The sequence below is a fragment of the Cetorhinus maximus genome, chromosome 3 (genome assembly GCF_964194155.1).
Source record: "Cetorhinus maximus chromosome 3, sCetMax3.hap1.1, whole genome shotgun sequence".
Lineage (NCBI taxonomy): Eukaryota > Metazoa > Chordata > Chondrichthyes > Lamniformes > Cetorhinidae > Cetorhinus > Cetorhinus maximus.
Window position 1 is genome coordinate 66062131 of NC_135881.1, and position 17887 is coordinate 66080017.

Genomic DNA, 17887 nt, shown 5'->3' on the forward strand with positions numbered 1-17887 from the left:
CTAACTATGCTCCAGTTCTGCCGAAGGGCCATGAAGGCTCGAAACGTTAACTGATTTCTTCTCCGCCGATGCTGCCAGACTTGCTGAGTTTTTCCAGGTAATTCTGTTTTTGTTTTATATTTCACCCCTTTCCTATTTCTACTTAGTTCTGTTGAAGGGTCACGAGGACTCGAAACGTCAACTTTGCTCTTCTCCGCCGATGCTGCCAGACGAATTGAGCCCCTGTAACTGTCTCTAGTTGAATGACTTGATTGACAGCACAGAAAAAGTGAAGGTTTGGGAGTTATTTTTTCTTAAACTGAAGACCAGTGACTTGGATGAGTTTATATTTTGAAATTTGCAGTTTCCCACATAACCAGAGTGAAGAAAGCATACAAAGAGGCACTAGAATAGACAATTCAGAATTCAACAAGGCTTGGCCAGCTGTTTAAGCTTAAAGCTCCAATACTTGTGACATGGTAAATTCTTCAGCACCTTGTAAGTCTGGCTCTTTGTATATATAGTATGTAAATATTAATAAATTCTTGTATATGTGTAATTAATTATAATAATTATCATTGACTGCTTAATTCCCATGAATGCCAATAAATGCCTTTGAACCCTCTTATCTTGTGGAATAGCATAAATTTATAAGTAGGACCATCTATTCCCTAACAAAAGGATAAAGGAATGTTTAGGCCCTTGAGACACCTACAATTGTTGTGATTAAGAAAATTTAGAGTTAATTTGTGCTTCTGATTTCATGTCTTCCCATCTCTCAATGATATGCAGGAGCTGACAATCAGACAAACAGGATACCTGAGGATCTGCCTATTAGAAGCAATTAAACCTTGTGGCTTTAAAAGGACAGGCTAATTAAACACAGTTACTTACATGTTGTTATGCCAGTGAGCTTATAAAGCAATGCTACTTTTACCTTGCTGTGAGCAAAACCATGGGCGATCCATCAGTTTAAAATAAACACTCAATGTTTATGTAAAAGACCAGACAGAGGAAGGTCACTTGAACACATTAAGCAATCATCTACTAATATCACCAAAAGTAGCTTCTAGACTCAAAATGGTGACAAGTAAGATATGTGCTTACCTTATGCTTTGTTCTTTGGTGGTCACTGTACAGCAGATAGGGCTTAATAAGGAGCATCCACGGAATTGCGAGCAGAGCAATGAGAACCAAAAATGTTTGGACACTCCTCTGGCAGGGGGAAAACATATTTTTAGGAAACTTCTAGGATGCACAAAAGAGGTTATCATAGAGAAAAACAATAGAAATGTTCATATCACCAGCTTCAATTCTAATTTTGTTAATAGCGGCTACAGAACCTCATGTTATCCTTTTTTTAAGTATGTGATCACAAGGCAGATGCTGAACACTTGTCTGTGTGTTTGGAATTCCTGTCGATCTGTTAGAATTATTAGTGGTGGACACCATTATATAATATATTTAATATGCAAACCAGTTTTCTTACTAATTCAAAGTGTTCAATCACACCCTTTCTTGTAATGTTATTCAGGAGTATACACAGCCCTAGATGGCACTATATCAAGGTTCATCATATTTTCTCTGTCTCTGTCATAGCTCTGATTCCTCCTCATGCATCATGTCTAATTCTAATCGCTTCTTAGTTCTTTGACACCACCTCCTGCCTTTATCATCTAGAAGAACAAGGGCAGCAGGCACATCGAAGTTCCCCTCCATCCTGGCTTGGAAATATATTGGTGTTCCTTCGTCATCACTAGGATAAAATTCTGGAACCACTTACTTAATAGCATTATGGGTGCACCTATACCACATAGACTGTAGCGGTTCAAGTAGGCGGCTCACCACCATCTTCTCAAGGGCATTAGGGATGGGCAATAAATGCTAGCTTTTCCATCAACGCCGACATCCTACCCCATGAACAAATAATACAAATCTTTAATGATCATCCTCAGGGCAAGTAGCGGGAGCCGGGAAATTTCCCGGCTTGACCCACCCATCTCGGAAGTTATAATGACAAAAGTAAGTCCCTCTAGCCCTCGCCTCTCAGACCACCTTACTCCATCTTTGCCACCTTATGCCCCCACCTATGGCCCCTCATGCCCCCATGCCAAGGTTTGCCCTCCATCCACCCCCTATGCCACCTCATGCCCCGTGCTACGGTGTTTTAGTACTATAATGGATGTCTGGGTCTCAGCCAAGAATAAATAATGAGGCTTGGCTGAGAACCCAGAAATACATTAGCCTGTTGAAACACCTGAGCTCATGAGCCCAGGGAAAGCATTGCTTGATTGACAGCTCTGGCTCTCTGATCTATGCTGTCAATTGCATAATGTTTATTTATACAAGATAAAGAGTTTTTAAGTGCTTGCAGTTTTAGCTATTGATACTATAAAGGGTCTGGATGATTGACACTTTTATTGACCTGTAGTAAAGTGTAGTTATTTTTTAAGAAAGTGGAAAGTTATAAATGAATGACTTTCATATTAAGCTTTTTAAACACATGCTATTGTCACTATAGTGTTCATTAGTTCTATACAGTATGAATAGGCATGGGAGTGCCATCGCATGAGGAGCCATGGGAGTTGGGTGGGGAGGGTACCCTGGCATGGGGGCATGAGGGGCCATAGGGGGTAGGTGGGGGGGCATCCCTCAGCATGGGGAGCATGAGGGGCCACAAGGGGTGGTGGGCATGCCTTGGCAAGGGAACTTAACTTTCAAAAAGTTCCTTCATGCATTCTATGGCTTGTGACACCACTGCAGAGCTGTGAATCACGTCAATTTGAAAAACTGGCCCGACTCCGTGAAAATTGTGGGGGACTTGGATATGTTTATCCCTGCAATAGAGCTGGCCAGGTTGGGAATGCAGAGTGCGGACACATGCCTGAATCAGCTCACACTCTTAAAAGGCCATGGTAAAAATCAGAAACCCTGGGAATGGGATTGGGAATCTTGGAATCAGATCCCAGTCGCCATTTTGAAAGGCCCTCAGATGCCTCCAACTCAGCAAAATTCCAGGCCATTATGCTTGATGAAGTCCCTCACAAGTGTTTATACTTCTTGATTCACTAATGTCTCAAAATATTTAACTTTGATCTGAATGTTCTGCTTGTTCTTTGCTGCTACGAAATAGGCAGGACAAAGAAGAAGGTTCTGCACAGTCAGTATGAGGACCTAGGCACCAAATTAAGAAGCAGAATTTCAAAGGTCATAAACTCTGGATTATTACCTGAGCCATGCGCAAATTGGCATTGGACAAATCAGATTAGGGAGATGAATGTGTGGCTCAAAGGCTGGTGTGGGAGAAGTGGGTTCCAGTTCATGGGGCACTGGCACAAGTACTGGGGAAAATGGGATCTGTACCGTTGCGATGGTCTATACCTGAACCTTGATGGGACTGGTGTTCTTGCGAGCCACATAACGAGGGAAGTGGAGAGGGTTTTAAACTAAATATTGGGGGCAAGGGATCAAATTTGGGAAGATGAGGTAAATCAAAGAGCAGAGAGAGAAGACAAGAGAAAAAGGTATTATTGCGGGAAATGAAAAACAGACTGTGACAGGAAGGGATGGAGAGTACAAATCTAACAGTAAATTAACAGATAGAGGTTATAAAAAGAATAAAAGGATAAAACTAAAAGCTCTGTATTTGAATGCACATATCAATCAAAACAAAACAGATGAACTGAGAGGGCACTTAGAAATAAATTATTATGATTTAATAGCCATTATGGAGACAGGGTTGCAGGAGGACATGGATTGGGACCTGAATATTGAAAGGTACAGGATATTTAGGAAGGACAGGAAGCGAGGAAAAGGAGGAGGGGTGGCTCTGTTAGTTAATGATGGTATTAGCACAATAGAGAGGGATGTCCTAAGTTCAGTAAACCAGGATGTGGAAATGGTTTGGGTAGAGATGAGAAATGAGAAGTCACTTGTGGGAGTTGTGTATAGGCCCCCTAACAGTAGCTACATGGTCAGGTTGACCATAAAGGAAGAAATAAAGGGAGCTTGTCAGAAAGGCATGGAGATAATCATGGGAGACTTTAATTTACACATAGACTGGAAAAGTCAGATGGGCAAAGATAGCCTAGATGAGAAGTGCATTGAATGTTTTCGGGATAGTTTCTTAGAACAGCATGTTCTGGAGCCAATGAGAGAGCAAGCTATACTAGACCTGGTATTTTGCAATGTGATGGGAGTATTTAATGATCTCAGAGTGAAGGCACCCCTAGCAGCAACCATAATATTGAATTTTATATTCAGTTCGAGGGAGAGAGGAGTGGGTCTGAAACAAAGGGCGGAATTTTCCGAGCCCGCTAATGGCAGACGCGATAGGTGGTGTGCGCTGAAAATATGGCGCGACCTGCTTCACGACGGCATGAATCATTGTGATCGTTTGCTCAGTCCACCAGCTGCGGGCTGCGTTTCCCGCCATCGGTTGGCGGGGAGCTAATTGTAATACATTAGCATATAATTAAAAGGCCATCCCGCCAGGCTCTTGGAACCTGCCGTCTCATCCGTCCATGTAGGCGGGAAAGCACGCCGACATGTTTCACAACAGCGCGCAGACGACACGCACTTGGCGGCCTTCACTTTGGGGGAACTAAGGTGAGTGAGCAGCAGCGTTCTCCACAACTCGCCCATTGTTTACAGGGGGGCAGGGGCAACTGGTGCCTGGCCCCAGAGGTGACTGCTGAAGGGGGTGGGGGCGATGGTGTCCGAGGACAAGTGCTGGCCAGCCTCAGAGATGACTGCTGAGGGGGGGGATCAACTGCTGTCCTGGTGCTGCATTCCGTGCACAGGCAATCGAGGTGGGGGACAGGGTAAGTGAGGTGAGTGGCCACGCATTAGGGACATCTGTATAAACTGACCACACCTCCGCAACTAAGACAGATCAGGCGCAGCCACAATGATATGATTGGGGTCAGGCTTCAAGCCTGCCCACCCATGCAAGCAACGCAGAGGCACCAAAGGGCCACCAAGCACTCCATACCTTAACGCACCCCCTCCCCGCATCCACCCCCGCACCCATCTCCTTGCCAACGCTGGCCATGTAGCAGTCACTGCTGGGGGCACTCACAGGCCTTTGCAACCTCAGCATCCTGGTTTGGACCAGTGCCCCCATACCGCAGGTTGACAGGGCAGCTATGCAGCGCACTCATCTCTGGCCATCCAAGGAGTGACCAGCACACTCTGGGAAGCATTAAGGGGCAGCCACACAGGGCCGGGAAAGGTGCTAAGTACAGCCATGATAACCTCGTCTCTCTCTCTTTCATGCTGCAGGAGGGCCACGTCAGGATTATGGATCCTGGTGACCTAGCTGGATGCCTGATGGCCTACAAAGACCATAGAAGACAGAGGAGAGAGTGACTGACGCACCTGGCCATGAAAAGGCAGGAGCCGCAGCCTCATGAAGAAGGGGCAGCAAGAGGGCTCCCGCACACGCTGCCCAGGAGCCACAGCGAGCCATGACTGGTCAGTGCCTAGTGACACCCAGGGTCTATAGATGCTGCCTGCCATTCCTGCAGATGACTGAGAACCAGTGTCGCCGACGACTGCACATGTCTAGGGACCTGGTGGCTCACATCTGCCACTAACTGTAGGAATTGGCGCCATGGGGACATGGAAGGCATCCACTGCCAGTGGCTGTGAAAGTGACCGCAGTGCTCAATTTCTATGCCTGTGGTTCCTTTCAGGACTCCACAGGTGACCTCCTGTGGGATTTCACAATCAGCCACCCACAAATGCATCCATGAGGTCACGGATGCCATCTTCTCCATGGCACACAACTTTGTGCATTTCGCCCGTGATTGGTACAGCCAGGATGCAAGGGCCATTGGATTTACCCTGACCTCGGGATTCCCATAGGCACAGGATGTGATTGACTGCACTCATGTGGTGCTCAGGTCTCCATGGCTACACTCAGTAGACTACATCAACCGCAAAGACTTCCACTCACTGAACGTGCAGCTAGTATGTGACCACCAGAAATGCATCCTGCAGGTGTGCGCACAGTTTCCAGGGAGTGTGCATGACACCTACATCCTGAGTTGCTCGCAGATCCCTGCAGTCTTCCAAGGTCCACAGAGGCTACAGGGTTGGCTCCTTGACGACAAGAGCTACCTGCAGAGGCCGTGGCTGATGATCGCCTTGCGGCGGCCTCAGATTGCAGCAGAGCGACGCTATAATGAGGCTCATGCTGCAGCTCGTAACTTGGTGGAGCAGACGATAGGGATGCTGAAGATGTGGTTCTGGTGCCTGGACCGGTCTGGTGGAGCCCTACAATACAGTCCGCAGAGGGTGTCATGCATCATCATTGTCTGCTGCGCCCTTTACAACCTGGTGCTGCAACGGGGTGAGGAGCTGGCTGAGGAGGAGATGGAGGAGCTGCACATCTCCGATGAAGAGGACGCCGACGGGGATAAGGGTGAGAGGGTCCTCGGTGGTGACGATGATGGGGATGAGGCTCTTGCACTGGCGAGACAAGGCAGGCACACTCGGGAGGCCCTCATAGCTGCCAGATTTGTGGAGGATGATGATGACATGCAGTGATGTGTCCTGTAGATCCTCACATTGCAGTTGCGAACGTTTGACTCCAGTCTGGCTTATGGCGGTGCCAATACCCTCTGTGAGAATGCTCCTGTCATGGAGATGCAGTGGAGGCCCTAATAGTTGCTCGATTACAGGAGGATGATGAGAACATGCAGTGAGGACACTCCACAGATCTTCACATAGCCTCTGAGAATGTCTGACTCCTGTCTGGCTGAGGGCAGCTCGCTTGCGCTCCATTATCAGGACCATCTCAGAGAAGCAGCCATGAAACTTTAGGCGCATCTGATGCTGTGCCTTTAGTGCCTCAGCCCTTCAGGAGCTGGTGCACAGCATCACTGATCACAGATGCTGGTGTGATGGGGGCCAGCCCAACCTTAAAGGTGCTGAGATCACACAAGGAGAATGAGAGTGGTGCCTGCCCACTACATTCTGGCAGCAATGACCAGCACTGCCGAGGTGCAGGCATCAGTAATGTTTCAAGGTAATGTGAGGCTGGACTATCACTTTGGTCTGAAAGCCACACAGAGCACAGGGAAGAGGCCCTGGACTGAGGCACCTGCCTTTTATCTTGTGGAGAAAGGTTTCACATCTGAATGACACGAGCACTGCTCATCAGAACAAGGGGCCACAGGCAGGGAGACATTCTTAGGAATTTATTGACAATAGTGAACATTATGTACAAGTGATTAACACCCATGGCCAGGCAGTGCAACTACTTTTACCTAACTTTCCTAACCCTGCCGCTACGTCTTGGTGCTCTCTGACATCCACAGCGGAGGTGGAGGCAGCCTGCTGACTGTGATGCCCTGTCTGTGATGACTTTGGCAGGTGTCCTCTGGAGGGCTGAGACTTGGATGGCCCCGGACTTCTTTCAGGGTCCTGCTGTGTGGCAGTGGCACCCTCCTCGGCCTGTGAAGCTGGATCTGTGGTGGTCACAGGAAGATAGGTTTCGGATGGGCCGGTCACTGTCAGAGTCACGTGGGTGGATGGCCCCGGAGCGTGCACCTGCTGATCCTCCTCCCTATGTCCCCGAGGGCCCCTGCTGACTTTGTGAGCGGAAGGGGTAGCTGGAGTGAGATCGAGCTGTCCAGCACTCCTCTTGCGCACACATTGTTGGAGGCCACCTATGGCATCAGCGATGGAGTTAAGCCCGCTCAGCAAAGCAGGAGTGACATCCTGGACCAAGATCTCCATGGAGGCTGCCATCCTGCCAGTGTTGACCTCGGTGCGTTGTAATGCCAGCGCTATTACCTCAGCCTGAAGACGGATGGACTCCTCTATCATGCCTTGCAATTTGAGGAGCACAGCGGACATCCCTTCCTGTTGTTCCCTAACTTGCCTCTGCAGCTCCAGCAACTTTGACATGACCAAGTCCTCATCATTTGACTTGGACTCAGCAATGTTCTGGTCCCCAGCAGTCCTCTGAGTGCCGGGGACCTGGGAAGTCCCTGCCTCCACTTGCTGTGGATCAGAAAGTATGATGTGCTCACCATATTGTGATCCCGAGGCTACTCTAAAGCTAAGTCCCACCGAGGTGTGCCTCTGTGCTGGTGGAGGGTGTGGCTGAGCGCTGTGATGGGACTTCAGGGAGGATGCCTTTAGATTCCTCTTCAGAGATTTCTTCGGAGCTTGATTGGAGGTCCTGGATCATGGACTCTGCCGGCTATTTGGCAGATGTGCCTGCACAAGCAAGGGGAGATAATTAGTGCATGGCAGTGGCCTGTGAAAGAGGACATGGTTGTCTGATGGATGTTGCACTGCTGGATCTTCACTTGGTAGAGTAACGCTGACCTCAGCGTTAGCACAGGATCGGTCCCAGTCATCGCTGGCCAGCTGGATGGCTCTGTTTTCGAATTCTGTCAGAACTTTGATTTCCAGCATCCCTCCACCTGTCTGCAACCTTTCCCCACTGTTGTGAGCCAGTTTGTCCTGCATGGATAGAGATGGGGAGAGTGTATCAGGACTCCTGCTGGACCAGATGGTAAGTATGCCTGGCTTGTGTGGGTGGTGAGTGGTTCCATGGACGGGATGAGGACAATGACGGTGTTGTGAAAGAGTGAATGGTGATGTCCCTTGCACTGGCTGAGAGTGAGGGCCCTGTGAATGTGTGATGGGTTTGTGAGTGTGTGCGTTTGGAGTGATGAAAAGAATGACTTACCCTGGTGGAGATCATTCATCCTTTTGCGGCACTGGGTGGCTGTCCTCCTCTGCAAGGTGTCCACGCTGACCACTGCTGCCACCACCCCCCAAGCTGGGTTGGTGACGTTGCTACCCATCCAGAGCCAAGGTAGAGCAAATCCCGTCGGGCCTCCACAGCATCCAGCAGCCGCTCGAGGGACCCATCGTTGAAGCGGGGAACTGCAGCCTTTTTGCCTTTGCTGGCCATGCCTCCTGGACTGTGGTGGTGAGCTGGTAGCGATGAGTGCTTTGGTGTTGGCTGCCTTTTAAAGATGGCGGCTGGCGTGATGTGACAGCAGGGTAACGCGAGCAGGCAAATGAGAGCCTGCCCGCCATGGAAACGGTGTGTTTCCCGGGATACATAAATAATGAGGTGGGCTTGGGAAGATACGTCATGAAAACCCGCCATTTTCGTTGGCCGGTGGGACTCCATTTTACCTGCCCGCTACCACACTTAGTGCAATCCTGGGAAAATTCCGCTCTAAGTTTTTAAACTTAAATAAGGGCAATTATGAGGGCATGAAAGCTGAGCTGGCTAAAGTGAATTGGAAAATTTGGTTAAGGGAAGGTCAATAGAGATGCAGTGGCTAACATTTAAGGGATATTTCAGAATGCCCAGAATAGCTATATTCCAACGAGTAAGAAAAAGTCCAAGGGATGGACACACCATCTGTGGTTAACTAGAAAGGTTAAAGATAGTATCAAACTTAAAGAAACAGTATATAATTGTACAAAGACAGGTGGTAGGTCAGAAGATTGGACAGAATATAAGGAACAGCAAAGAATGACTAAAAGACTAATAAGGAGGGAAAAATTAGAATATGAGAGAAAGCTAGCCAGAAATATAAAAACAGATAGTAAGAGTTTTTATAAATATTTTAAAAACAAAAAAAATGTTAACATAGTGAGCGTTGGTCCTATAGAAAGTGAGTCTGGAGAATTGATAATGGAAAACAAGGAGATGGCGGATGAATTGAACAGGTATTTTGCATCAATTTTCACTATAGAGGATACAAGTAACATCCCAGAACCAGCTATAAACCTGTAAATGGAAGTGGGGAAGGAAGTCAGAAAAATTACAGTCACCAGGGAAGTGGTACTGAGTAAATTGTTGAAGCTGCGGGCTGACGAGCCCGGGTCCTGATGGACTTCATCCTAGGATGTTAAAAGAAGTGTCTGGTGAGATAGTCGATGCATTGGTTTTAATTTTCCAAAAACTCCCTAGATTTGTGGAAGTTCCCATTAGATTGGAAGATAGCAAAAAGAGAGGGGGACAGAAAGCGTGACACTAGAGTCCAGTTACCTTAACATCTGTCATAGGGAAAATGTTAGAAGCTATTATTAAAGAAGTTAGAGCAGGGCACTTAGATAAGCTGAAGGTCATCAGGTAGAGTCAACATGGTTTTGTGAAAGGGAATTTGTGTTTAACCAATTTATTGGAGTTCTTTGAGGAAGTAACGTGTGCTGTGGATAAAGGAGAGCCGGTGGATGTACTGTACTTAAAATTCCAGAAGGCATTTGATAAAGTGCCACATCAAAGGTTATTGCGGAAAATTAAAGCTCATGTTATAGGGGGTAACTTACTGGCATGGATAGAAGATTGGCTAGCTAACAGGAAGCAGAGAGCAGGCATAAATGGATCTTTATCAGGTTGGCAAAATGTAACAAGTGGTGTGCCACAGGGATCAATGCTGGGACCTCAACTGTTTACTATTTATGTAAATGACTTGGATGAAGGGATTGAAGGGATGGTTGTCAAATTTGCTGATGACACAAAGATAGGTAAGAAAGTAAGTTGTGAAGAGGACATAAAGAGGCTACAAGAAGATATAGACAGGTTAAGTGAGTAGGCAAAGATCTGACAAATGGAGTATAATGTGGTAAAATGTGAAATTGTCCATTTTGGTGGGAAGAATAAAAGTGAAGCATATTATATAAATGGTGAGAGATTGCAGAGCTCTGATGTGCAGAGAGATCTGGGTGTCTTAGTGCATGAATCACAAAAGGCTAGTATGCAAGTACAGCAAGTAATTAGGAAAGCTAATAGAATGTTATCATTTATTGAGAGGGGAATTGAATACAAAAGTAAAGAGGTTATGCTTCAGTTGTACAGGGCACTAGTGAGACCACATTTGGAGAACTGTGTGCAGCATTGATCACCTTATTTAAGGAAGGATGTAAATGCATTGGAAGCAGTTCAGAGAAGGTTTACCAAACTAATACCTGGAATGAGTGGGTTGTCTTATGAGGAAAGGTTGGACAGACCAGGCTCATATTTGCTGGAGTTTGGAAGAGTAAGAGGCGACTTGATTGAAACATATAAGATCCTGAGGGGTCTTGACAGGGTGGATGTGGAGAGGATGTTTCCTCTTGTAGAAAAATCTAGAACTAGGGGTCACTGTTTAAAAATAAGGGGTTGTCCATTTAAAACAGAGATGAGATTAAATTTTTTTCTCCTCAGAGGGTTGTGAGTCTTTGGAACTCTCTTCCTGAAAAGGTGGTGGAAGCAGAGTCCTTGAATATTTTTAAGGCAGAAGTGGATAGATTCTTGATAAGCAAGGGGGTGATAGGCTATTGGGGTAGGAGGGATGCAGATTTCAGGTTACTATCAGATCAGCCATGTTCTTATTAAATGGCGGAGCAGACTTGAGGGGCTGAATGGCCTAATCCTGCTCCTTGTTCATATGTTCTTTGTGTGCAATGCCAGAGGAGGTTGTCTATTACAATTGTTTAATTAAAATTAAAGTGCCAAAATATTTTGTAGAAAAATCAGGACAGAACGTGTGACTTGTAAATAGGAATTGAACTACATTTGCATCTTATGATTTAATTATCCAATTCCCTCCAATTCTATATTGCCTGAAGATGACATTTGATTCTGACTTTCTTGCTGCAAAGGCATGGACAGTCAACTAATATTAATAATAATTACTAGTATTATATGAACATGCAACATTATTTTGGTGTTCAGATTTAAGTTTCTGCAGCCATAATAAATTTTGTGGCTATTTAGTAAGTAGTGTGATCCGATTGTGTGACATTTATTTTAATACTCACATTGAACCCTCAATAATGACATTGCTTATAACTACTGGTGAAATCAAAAAGTCTGTTATTGTTTTAAAACTTTCAACAACCACCTAAATTGTTAATAACAATATTACTAAGAATGATTGAGGTATTAAAATGTATAAAATTACTTAAAAACTCAGTAATAACAATTTTCCAAACAAACCGAAAATCAAAAAGCCACACTCAGATTTCTAAAGTGCCCACCTGCTTACAGTAGAAAGGTGTCATTGCTGGACCGCTGTAGGTAAACATTAACATGTTGATAAAGTGAACAAGGATACTGGGTGCAATTTCAGACTCATATACGGTGAAAATGCACCATTTGAAGATTATCAAGAAGACCAAGTAGCCAAACAGAGCAGTCAAGAAAACGACCTCTGGGATAAACTCCAGGAAAATGTTGTTAAGTTCCTTAAAGTAACTGAAAGTAAATGCAGAAATTCTTAAGTGAGCAAATTTGAATTAGAATAATCCATTTTACTACAAAATGTGACGAGAATGCTTATGAAGTGGTACCTTTCATTACAGACAATGTATATCTGTAAAAAATCTATACTTTTAAAATTGTATTTAAGAATTAATAAACAATAAAACACAATTAATTTCCAAACTGAGGGACAGATTTTCAGCATTACCACCTGGACATTATGCATTGCAAAGGCAGACTGCAGAAAAGGAAATATGGTGGAAGATTGCAAATTCTTTACAGAAGCTTCTGGATGTTTCTTCCTTCCATGATTTACAATGAAAGGAACATTCACACCTGTTCAACTCCTCACCATCAGAATTTCCTTTCTGTGCTTCACCCTGTTGATGTTTAAAGCTTGTATGGTAAAGATGAAAACTACTCCTAATGATCTAATATTGGAAGAGAGCACTGAATTTTATCCCGATGGCGTGGGTTGTGGCAGCACTGGAAGTGGATGCTGTTACCATTTGTGCATTAGGTAGCCAGCCAAATAAGCAGTGCGAGGTGAGGGGGGAATCCAAACTCAGGCCCATGGCAATAATGAACTGTGGCAGGCCATATTTAAAGGGCTATGAGCCCTGCATTCATGCTGCATGAAGAGAGGACTCCATCCTACTTCTGCTGCTTTTAAGCTGTCCTGTTCCTGCTGCCTTGAGTTGTCCTTAAGTAATTTATTGCACAGAAGAAAGCCGAGTCCATGTTGGCTCCTCACGGAGCAATCCAGTCGGTCCCACTCCCCAGATTGGTCTCTGTAGACCTGGAAGTTTATTTCCTTCATGTGCCCATCCAATTTCCTTTTGGAACGTTTGATTGTTTCTGCTTCCACCACCCTCATGATCAGAGTGTTCCAGGTCATTACCACTCACTGTGTAAAAAAAAAAGTTCTTCATTACATTCCCCCTGCATCACTTACCCAAAATCTTAAATCTGTGTCCCCTAGCCCTTGTACCATCGACTAATGGGAAAGGTTTTTCCTTATCTAAACCTGTCATAACCTTGTACACCTCTATCAAATCTCCCCTCAATCTCTTTTGCTCCAAGGAGAATAACCCCAGCCTTTCTAACCTAACCTTGCAATGAATGCCACCCCAATCCCTCAATCCCTGAAATCATTCTGGTAAATCTCCTCTTCACCCTCTCAAGGACCTTCAAATATTTTCTAAAATGTGTTGACCAGAACTGAACACAATGCTCTAGTTGGGATCTAACCAGAGCTTTATAAAGGCTCAGCATAACTTCCCTGCTTTTTTACTCAATAGCCCTATGAAGCCCAAGATCTCATATTCTTTGCCAAGCACTCATTGTGTCCTGCCACCTTCAAAAATCAATGCACATGCATCCCCAGTCCCTCTGCACCTGCACACTCTAGAAATATGCCATTAAGTTTATATTTCCTCCCCACATTCCTTTTGCCAAAATGCAAAAACTCACACTTCTCTGTAATAAATTCCATCTACCCTTGGCTGCCCATTCTGCTAGCCTACCTATGTCCTGTTGCAAGCAATCCATACCATCCTCACTGTTTTCCTTTCCTCCAAGTTTGGTATCATTGGCAAGTTTTGAAATTTTACTCCGTATTCCAAGATCCAAATAATTTATATATAGCAAAAACAGCAGTGGTCCTAGCACTGACCGTTGGGAAAGACCACATTCTACCACTGTCCAGTCTGATAAATAACCATCTACCACAATTCCCTTCTTCCGGTCCTTAAGCCATTTAAAAAAATCCAATTGTACACTGGTCCTTCAATTCCGTAAACCTCAATTTTGTTAACCAGCCTTTTCTGTGGTATCTTGTCAAAGACTTTCTTAAAATGTCTATAGACAACATCTACTGCATCCCCTTCATCAACCTTCTCTTTTATTTCATCAAAAAATTTAATCAAGATTAGTCAACATAATCTGCCTTTTACAAATCCATGCCGACTCCCTAATTAACTCTAACCTCACCAAGCGCCTGTTGATTTTTTCCCCTGATTAGGGATTCCAAAATTACCCATCATTGATGTTAAACTAACTGGCCTGTAGTTGCTTGGACTCTCCTTGCATCCTTTCTTCAATAAGGGCATCATATTTGCCACTCCCCAATCCTTTGGCACCTCCTAGGGAAGCTTGAAAAATTAAGGCAAGCCCTTCTGGTATCTCCACCATCACTTTCTTAAGCAACCTGGGATGCGAGCCATCTGAACATTTTCCTGCTGCCTTTAGTTCTCCTGATACTGCTGCCTAGAGAAATCCTGCTGCTGCTCCCCTCATTGAAGACTCAAAGCAACCAAAGAGTACACCAGAAGGCAGCACCCACAATGGCAGAAGGTGGCCTCATTGTTTAGCGATGCCTCCCTGCAGGATCTCTTCCAGGCTACAACGGCAAGGCGGGCGGTCCACTTCCCAAGGCACTGGAAGAGCAGTCCTGTTTGGAGATTTCAGAGGAGGTCAACAGCCATGGGATCACCCCAAGTACTGAGATCCAGTGCTACAAGCACATCAAGGACCTCTTTCACACTGCCGAGGTAAGTACTCCATACCTCTTTTCATTTTGGGGTTTGTAAATGGAAATGCAAAGGGTGCGTTTAGCGGAGAGGAAGTTATTCCCCAATTGGAGGCAAGGGAATCAGGCAGCAGCATATCCTGTCTGAGGCATGGCTGCGTCTTGGTGAAAGGCACCTTTCAGGAGCCAGAAAAGCTGTGGCACCTGGGACTGCCTTAATATGTGGTATTATGGCTGATTCCTGGGAACTGTGCACATAACGGAAGGATCCACTTTTGGTGGTAACAGACCAGTTGAACATAGATCGAGTGGAAGCCCTTGCTGTTGATGAAGGCTGCTTGCTAATATGTGGGATGCTTGATGGCCACATGCGTGCAGTCAATCACACCCTGCACCCAGGGGGATCCAGTATTGGCCCCGAAGCCAGTAGACCTCTCCTCCTGACTGTCTGAATCAGTGCAGTAGCGAACACAGCCAGTGGCCCTCTTGAACCTGGCACTAGTCGCCTCCTTGATGTACTGAAGGGCTGCAGACTGAGATCCCACTGTGAAGATGGATGTAACTTTTTAATATTTTTGGGAATATGGTGGTATTCTGTAAAGAAGGCTGTATGTGTGTTTCCATGATTAAAAAAACTGGGGGAAGGCTCATAGTGACAGCTTGTCAGTGGGAACTGAGAGATGAAAGGTAAAGGTACTAGATACAAGCATTTGTAATGAGACACTATGGTAAACTTGGAATTACAAGTAATTAGGCTGGGCTTTAAATTTTGCATTAGGTGGTAGGTAAGGATTTGACTTTTCAGCTGCTAAATCAAAGGGAGTTTAAGAGACTTTTACAACTTACAAAGATTTCATAAGTAAACAAAGGAAGGTTATTAAATTTTATTTGACCCGAAAGTGGAGGCAATAGGGAGATGTGAAAGATTTTTATATTTTGGAAAAGTTGAGTTCAAAGAGGTGCTTAGGACAACTGAGTCTAGGTTGAAAGGGAAAAAAATATTTAAAGAAAGATGTTTAGTTGAGTTAAAGTGGCTGTGTGGGGGAGATGTCCTGGGATCAGCTCTGTGCTGAGAAAAGTTGAGGATTTGAAGCAGCCATCCAGTTTCAAGCCAGAGAAGTCTTTGTTTTCAGGAAGCTGCCTGTTTCTGAACTTCCTTCGGATTTCCATGGCAGAATAGAAGAGTGAGAAGTCGTGTGGTATACTTTATTAAAGTAGTAGCAGTTTTTGCCTTGGGTAATATCGCTGGATTTTTACGGTTAAAAATCAATAAGTGAGCTGTTGCCATGTAGTTCACTTGTGGGTTTCTTGGGAAATGTTTTGTAAAACTGTTGCAACTGTGTAAATTTAATTTTGTATGTTTCTTTTCCTCCTTGTTAATAAATCTTTTAATTTTAAAATCCTAAAAGTGTTATTGGGATTCTATGCTTCTGTGATCAGTAGTTTTCCCCTCGTTGTCAAAATACAAAACAAAGAAAGGTTATGATCAGTGAGACAAGTTTCCCTCTGGGATTTAGCTTACTCAGCAAATAACATCGGCTACGGACCAAAAACCCACATATATCCCCAGTGCAACCCTGGTAAAACCCAGAGGCTTAGAAGTTTGAGAACCACGGTGATCTTCAGCTCTACTGGCATTGAGTGTCCATCAACTCCCATGGGTCTCAGCTCTTCCTGCAGCATGGCATAGAGATCAGTGATGCCTCACCAGAGAGCCATGGACTGGGATTTTCCATGTCCACTGGTGTCAGGCATGTTCGGTGGCGTGAGCGGACAATATGGTGAGAAGGTAAAAAATCAGTTTCATGACGTCATGAAACCAGTTTGTGATCGCCTGCTCAGCCTGTCGATGGCGGGCCGCGTTACCCACCATTTGACTTCGGGAACCTCATTGTAATACATCAGCATATCATTATAAGGCCTGCCCACCGGACCCATCCCCCCAGCCACTCCGTTGGATCGTCTGCCCACGTCGTCAGGAAAATACGCCGGTGCATAACATCTGCTGACAACTGTGATGTGCAGAAGTCGGGACTTATGGCCAGGGCCTTGCTCACATTGCGGACATCCAAGGAGCAGAAGATGCTGGAGTCCGAGCAGCAACAGGATCCTGGAGGAACGTCTGTTGGGTGGATTTTCATGGACATAGCTGTGCTGCGAAGCAGCACATGGAAATTGGAAAGCCACTGTTGATGCTCACAACTGATGATGGTCAAGGTGGTGGGAGAGGAAGGTCTAGGATTGATTGGGAGAAGAAGAGGCATCGGATGGGTGAGGTTGGGAGGGGGAATGAAGGTGTCGGGGGTTGAGGTTGGGAGGTGGCAGGGTACGGGTGAGGAGGGTGTACCAAGGAAGAAGATGGCAACTGGGGAGATAGGTGTAAGGTGGGGGGGGGGAGTAGAAGGTGTAAGGGAAGGAGTTCAGAGGGAGGAAGGAGTGTGGAGATGGGAGGGAGTCTGGGGCAGAGGAAGGAGTGAGGAGAGGGGAGGGAGACCGGGGGCGAGGCAGGAGTGAGGAGGGGGAGGGAGTAAGGGTGGAGGAAGGAATCGGGAAGGGGGAAGGAGTAAAGTTGGAGGAATAAGTGAGGGAGTCAGGAGGGAGGAGGGCCTAAGCAGGGGAAGTCCAGGTTGGGGGGGGGAGGGGGGAGGGGATGGGAGTGGTGATGGGAGGACTAAGTTGGGGTTCTGCTCTGAAGAAGAGCCATACGGACTCGAAATGTTAAGTCTGTCTTTCTCTCCACAGATGCTGCCAGACCTGCTGAGATTTTCCAGCATTTTTTGTTTTTGTTTCAGATTTCCAGCATCCGCAGTATTTTGCCTTTAACTAAGTTGGGGGAGTCTGGGGGGGAAAGGGTTCCGTTGGGGAGGAAGGGGTCCCGGGGGGGAAGGTGTTCCAGAAAGGGTGGGGGGTGGGGGGGTGCGGTAAAGGGGTTACACTCAGTAAGGGAATCGAGGGTTATGGGGAAAAGGCAGGAAAGTGGAATTGAGGATTATCAGATTGGCCACGATCTCATTGAATAGCGGAGCAGACTCGATGGGCTGAATGGCCTACTTCTGCTTCTACATGTTATGGGTTCCGGGAGAGGGGGAAAGGCATCTGGAGTGGGGTGATGTCCAGGTGAACGTGCAAGGGAGGGGTCTGGTGGGTCC

The 17887-nt window shown here is 45.9% G+C and overlaps 1 protein-coding gene across 1 annotated transcript in view; it reads right to left on the reverse strand.

Moving 5' to 3' along the window:
• The window catches only part of LOC144674102 (V-type proton ATPase 116 kDa subunit a 1-like), a 215139-nt gene that overhangs the window by 27345 nt on the left and 169907 nt on the right, over positions 1 to 17887 (reverse strand). Inside the window, exons 15-16 of the mRNA XM_078535614.1 lie at positions 11986 to 12202; positions 1087 to 1194 (exon numbers count right to left, since the gene is read on the reverse strand). Coding sequence (XP_078391740.1) covers positions 1087 to 1194; positions 11986 to 12202 — 325 coding nt within the window. The remainder of the gene's footprint in view (positions 1 to 1086; positions 1195 to 11985; positions 12203 to 17887) is intronic.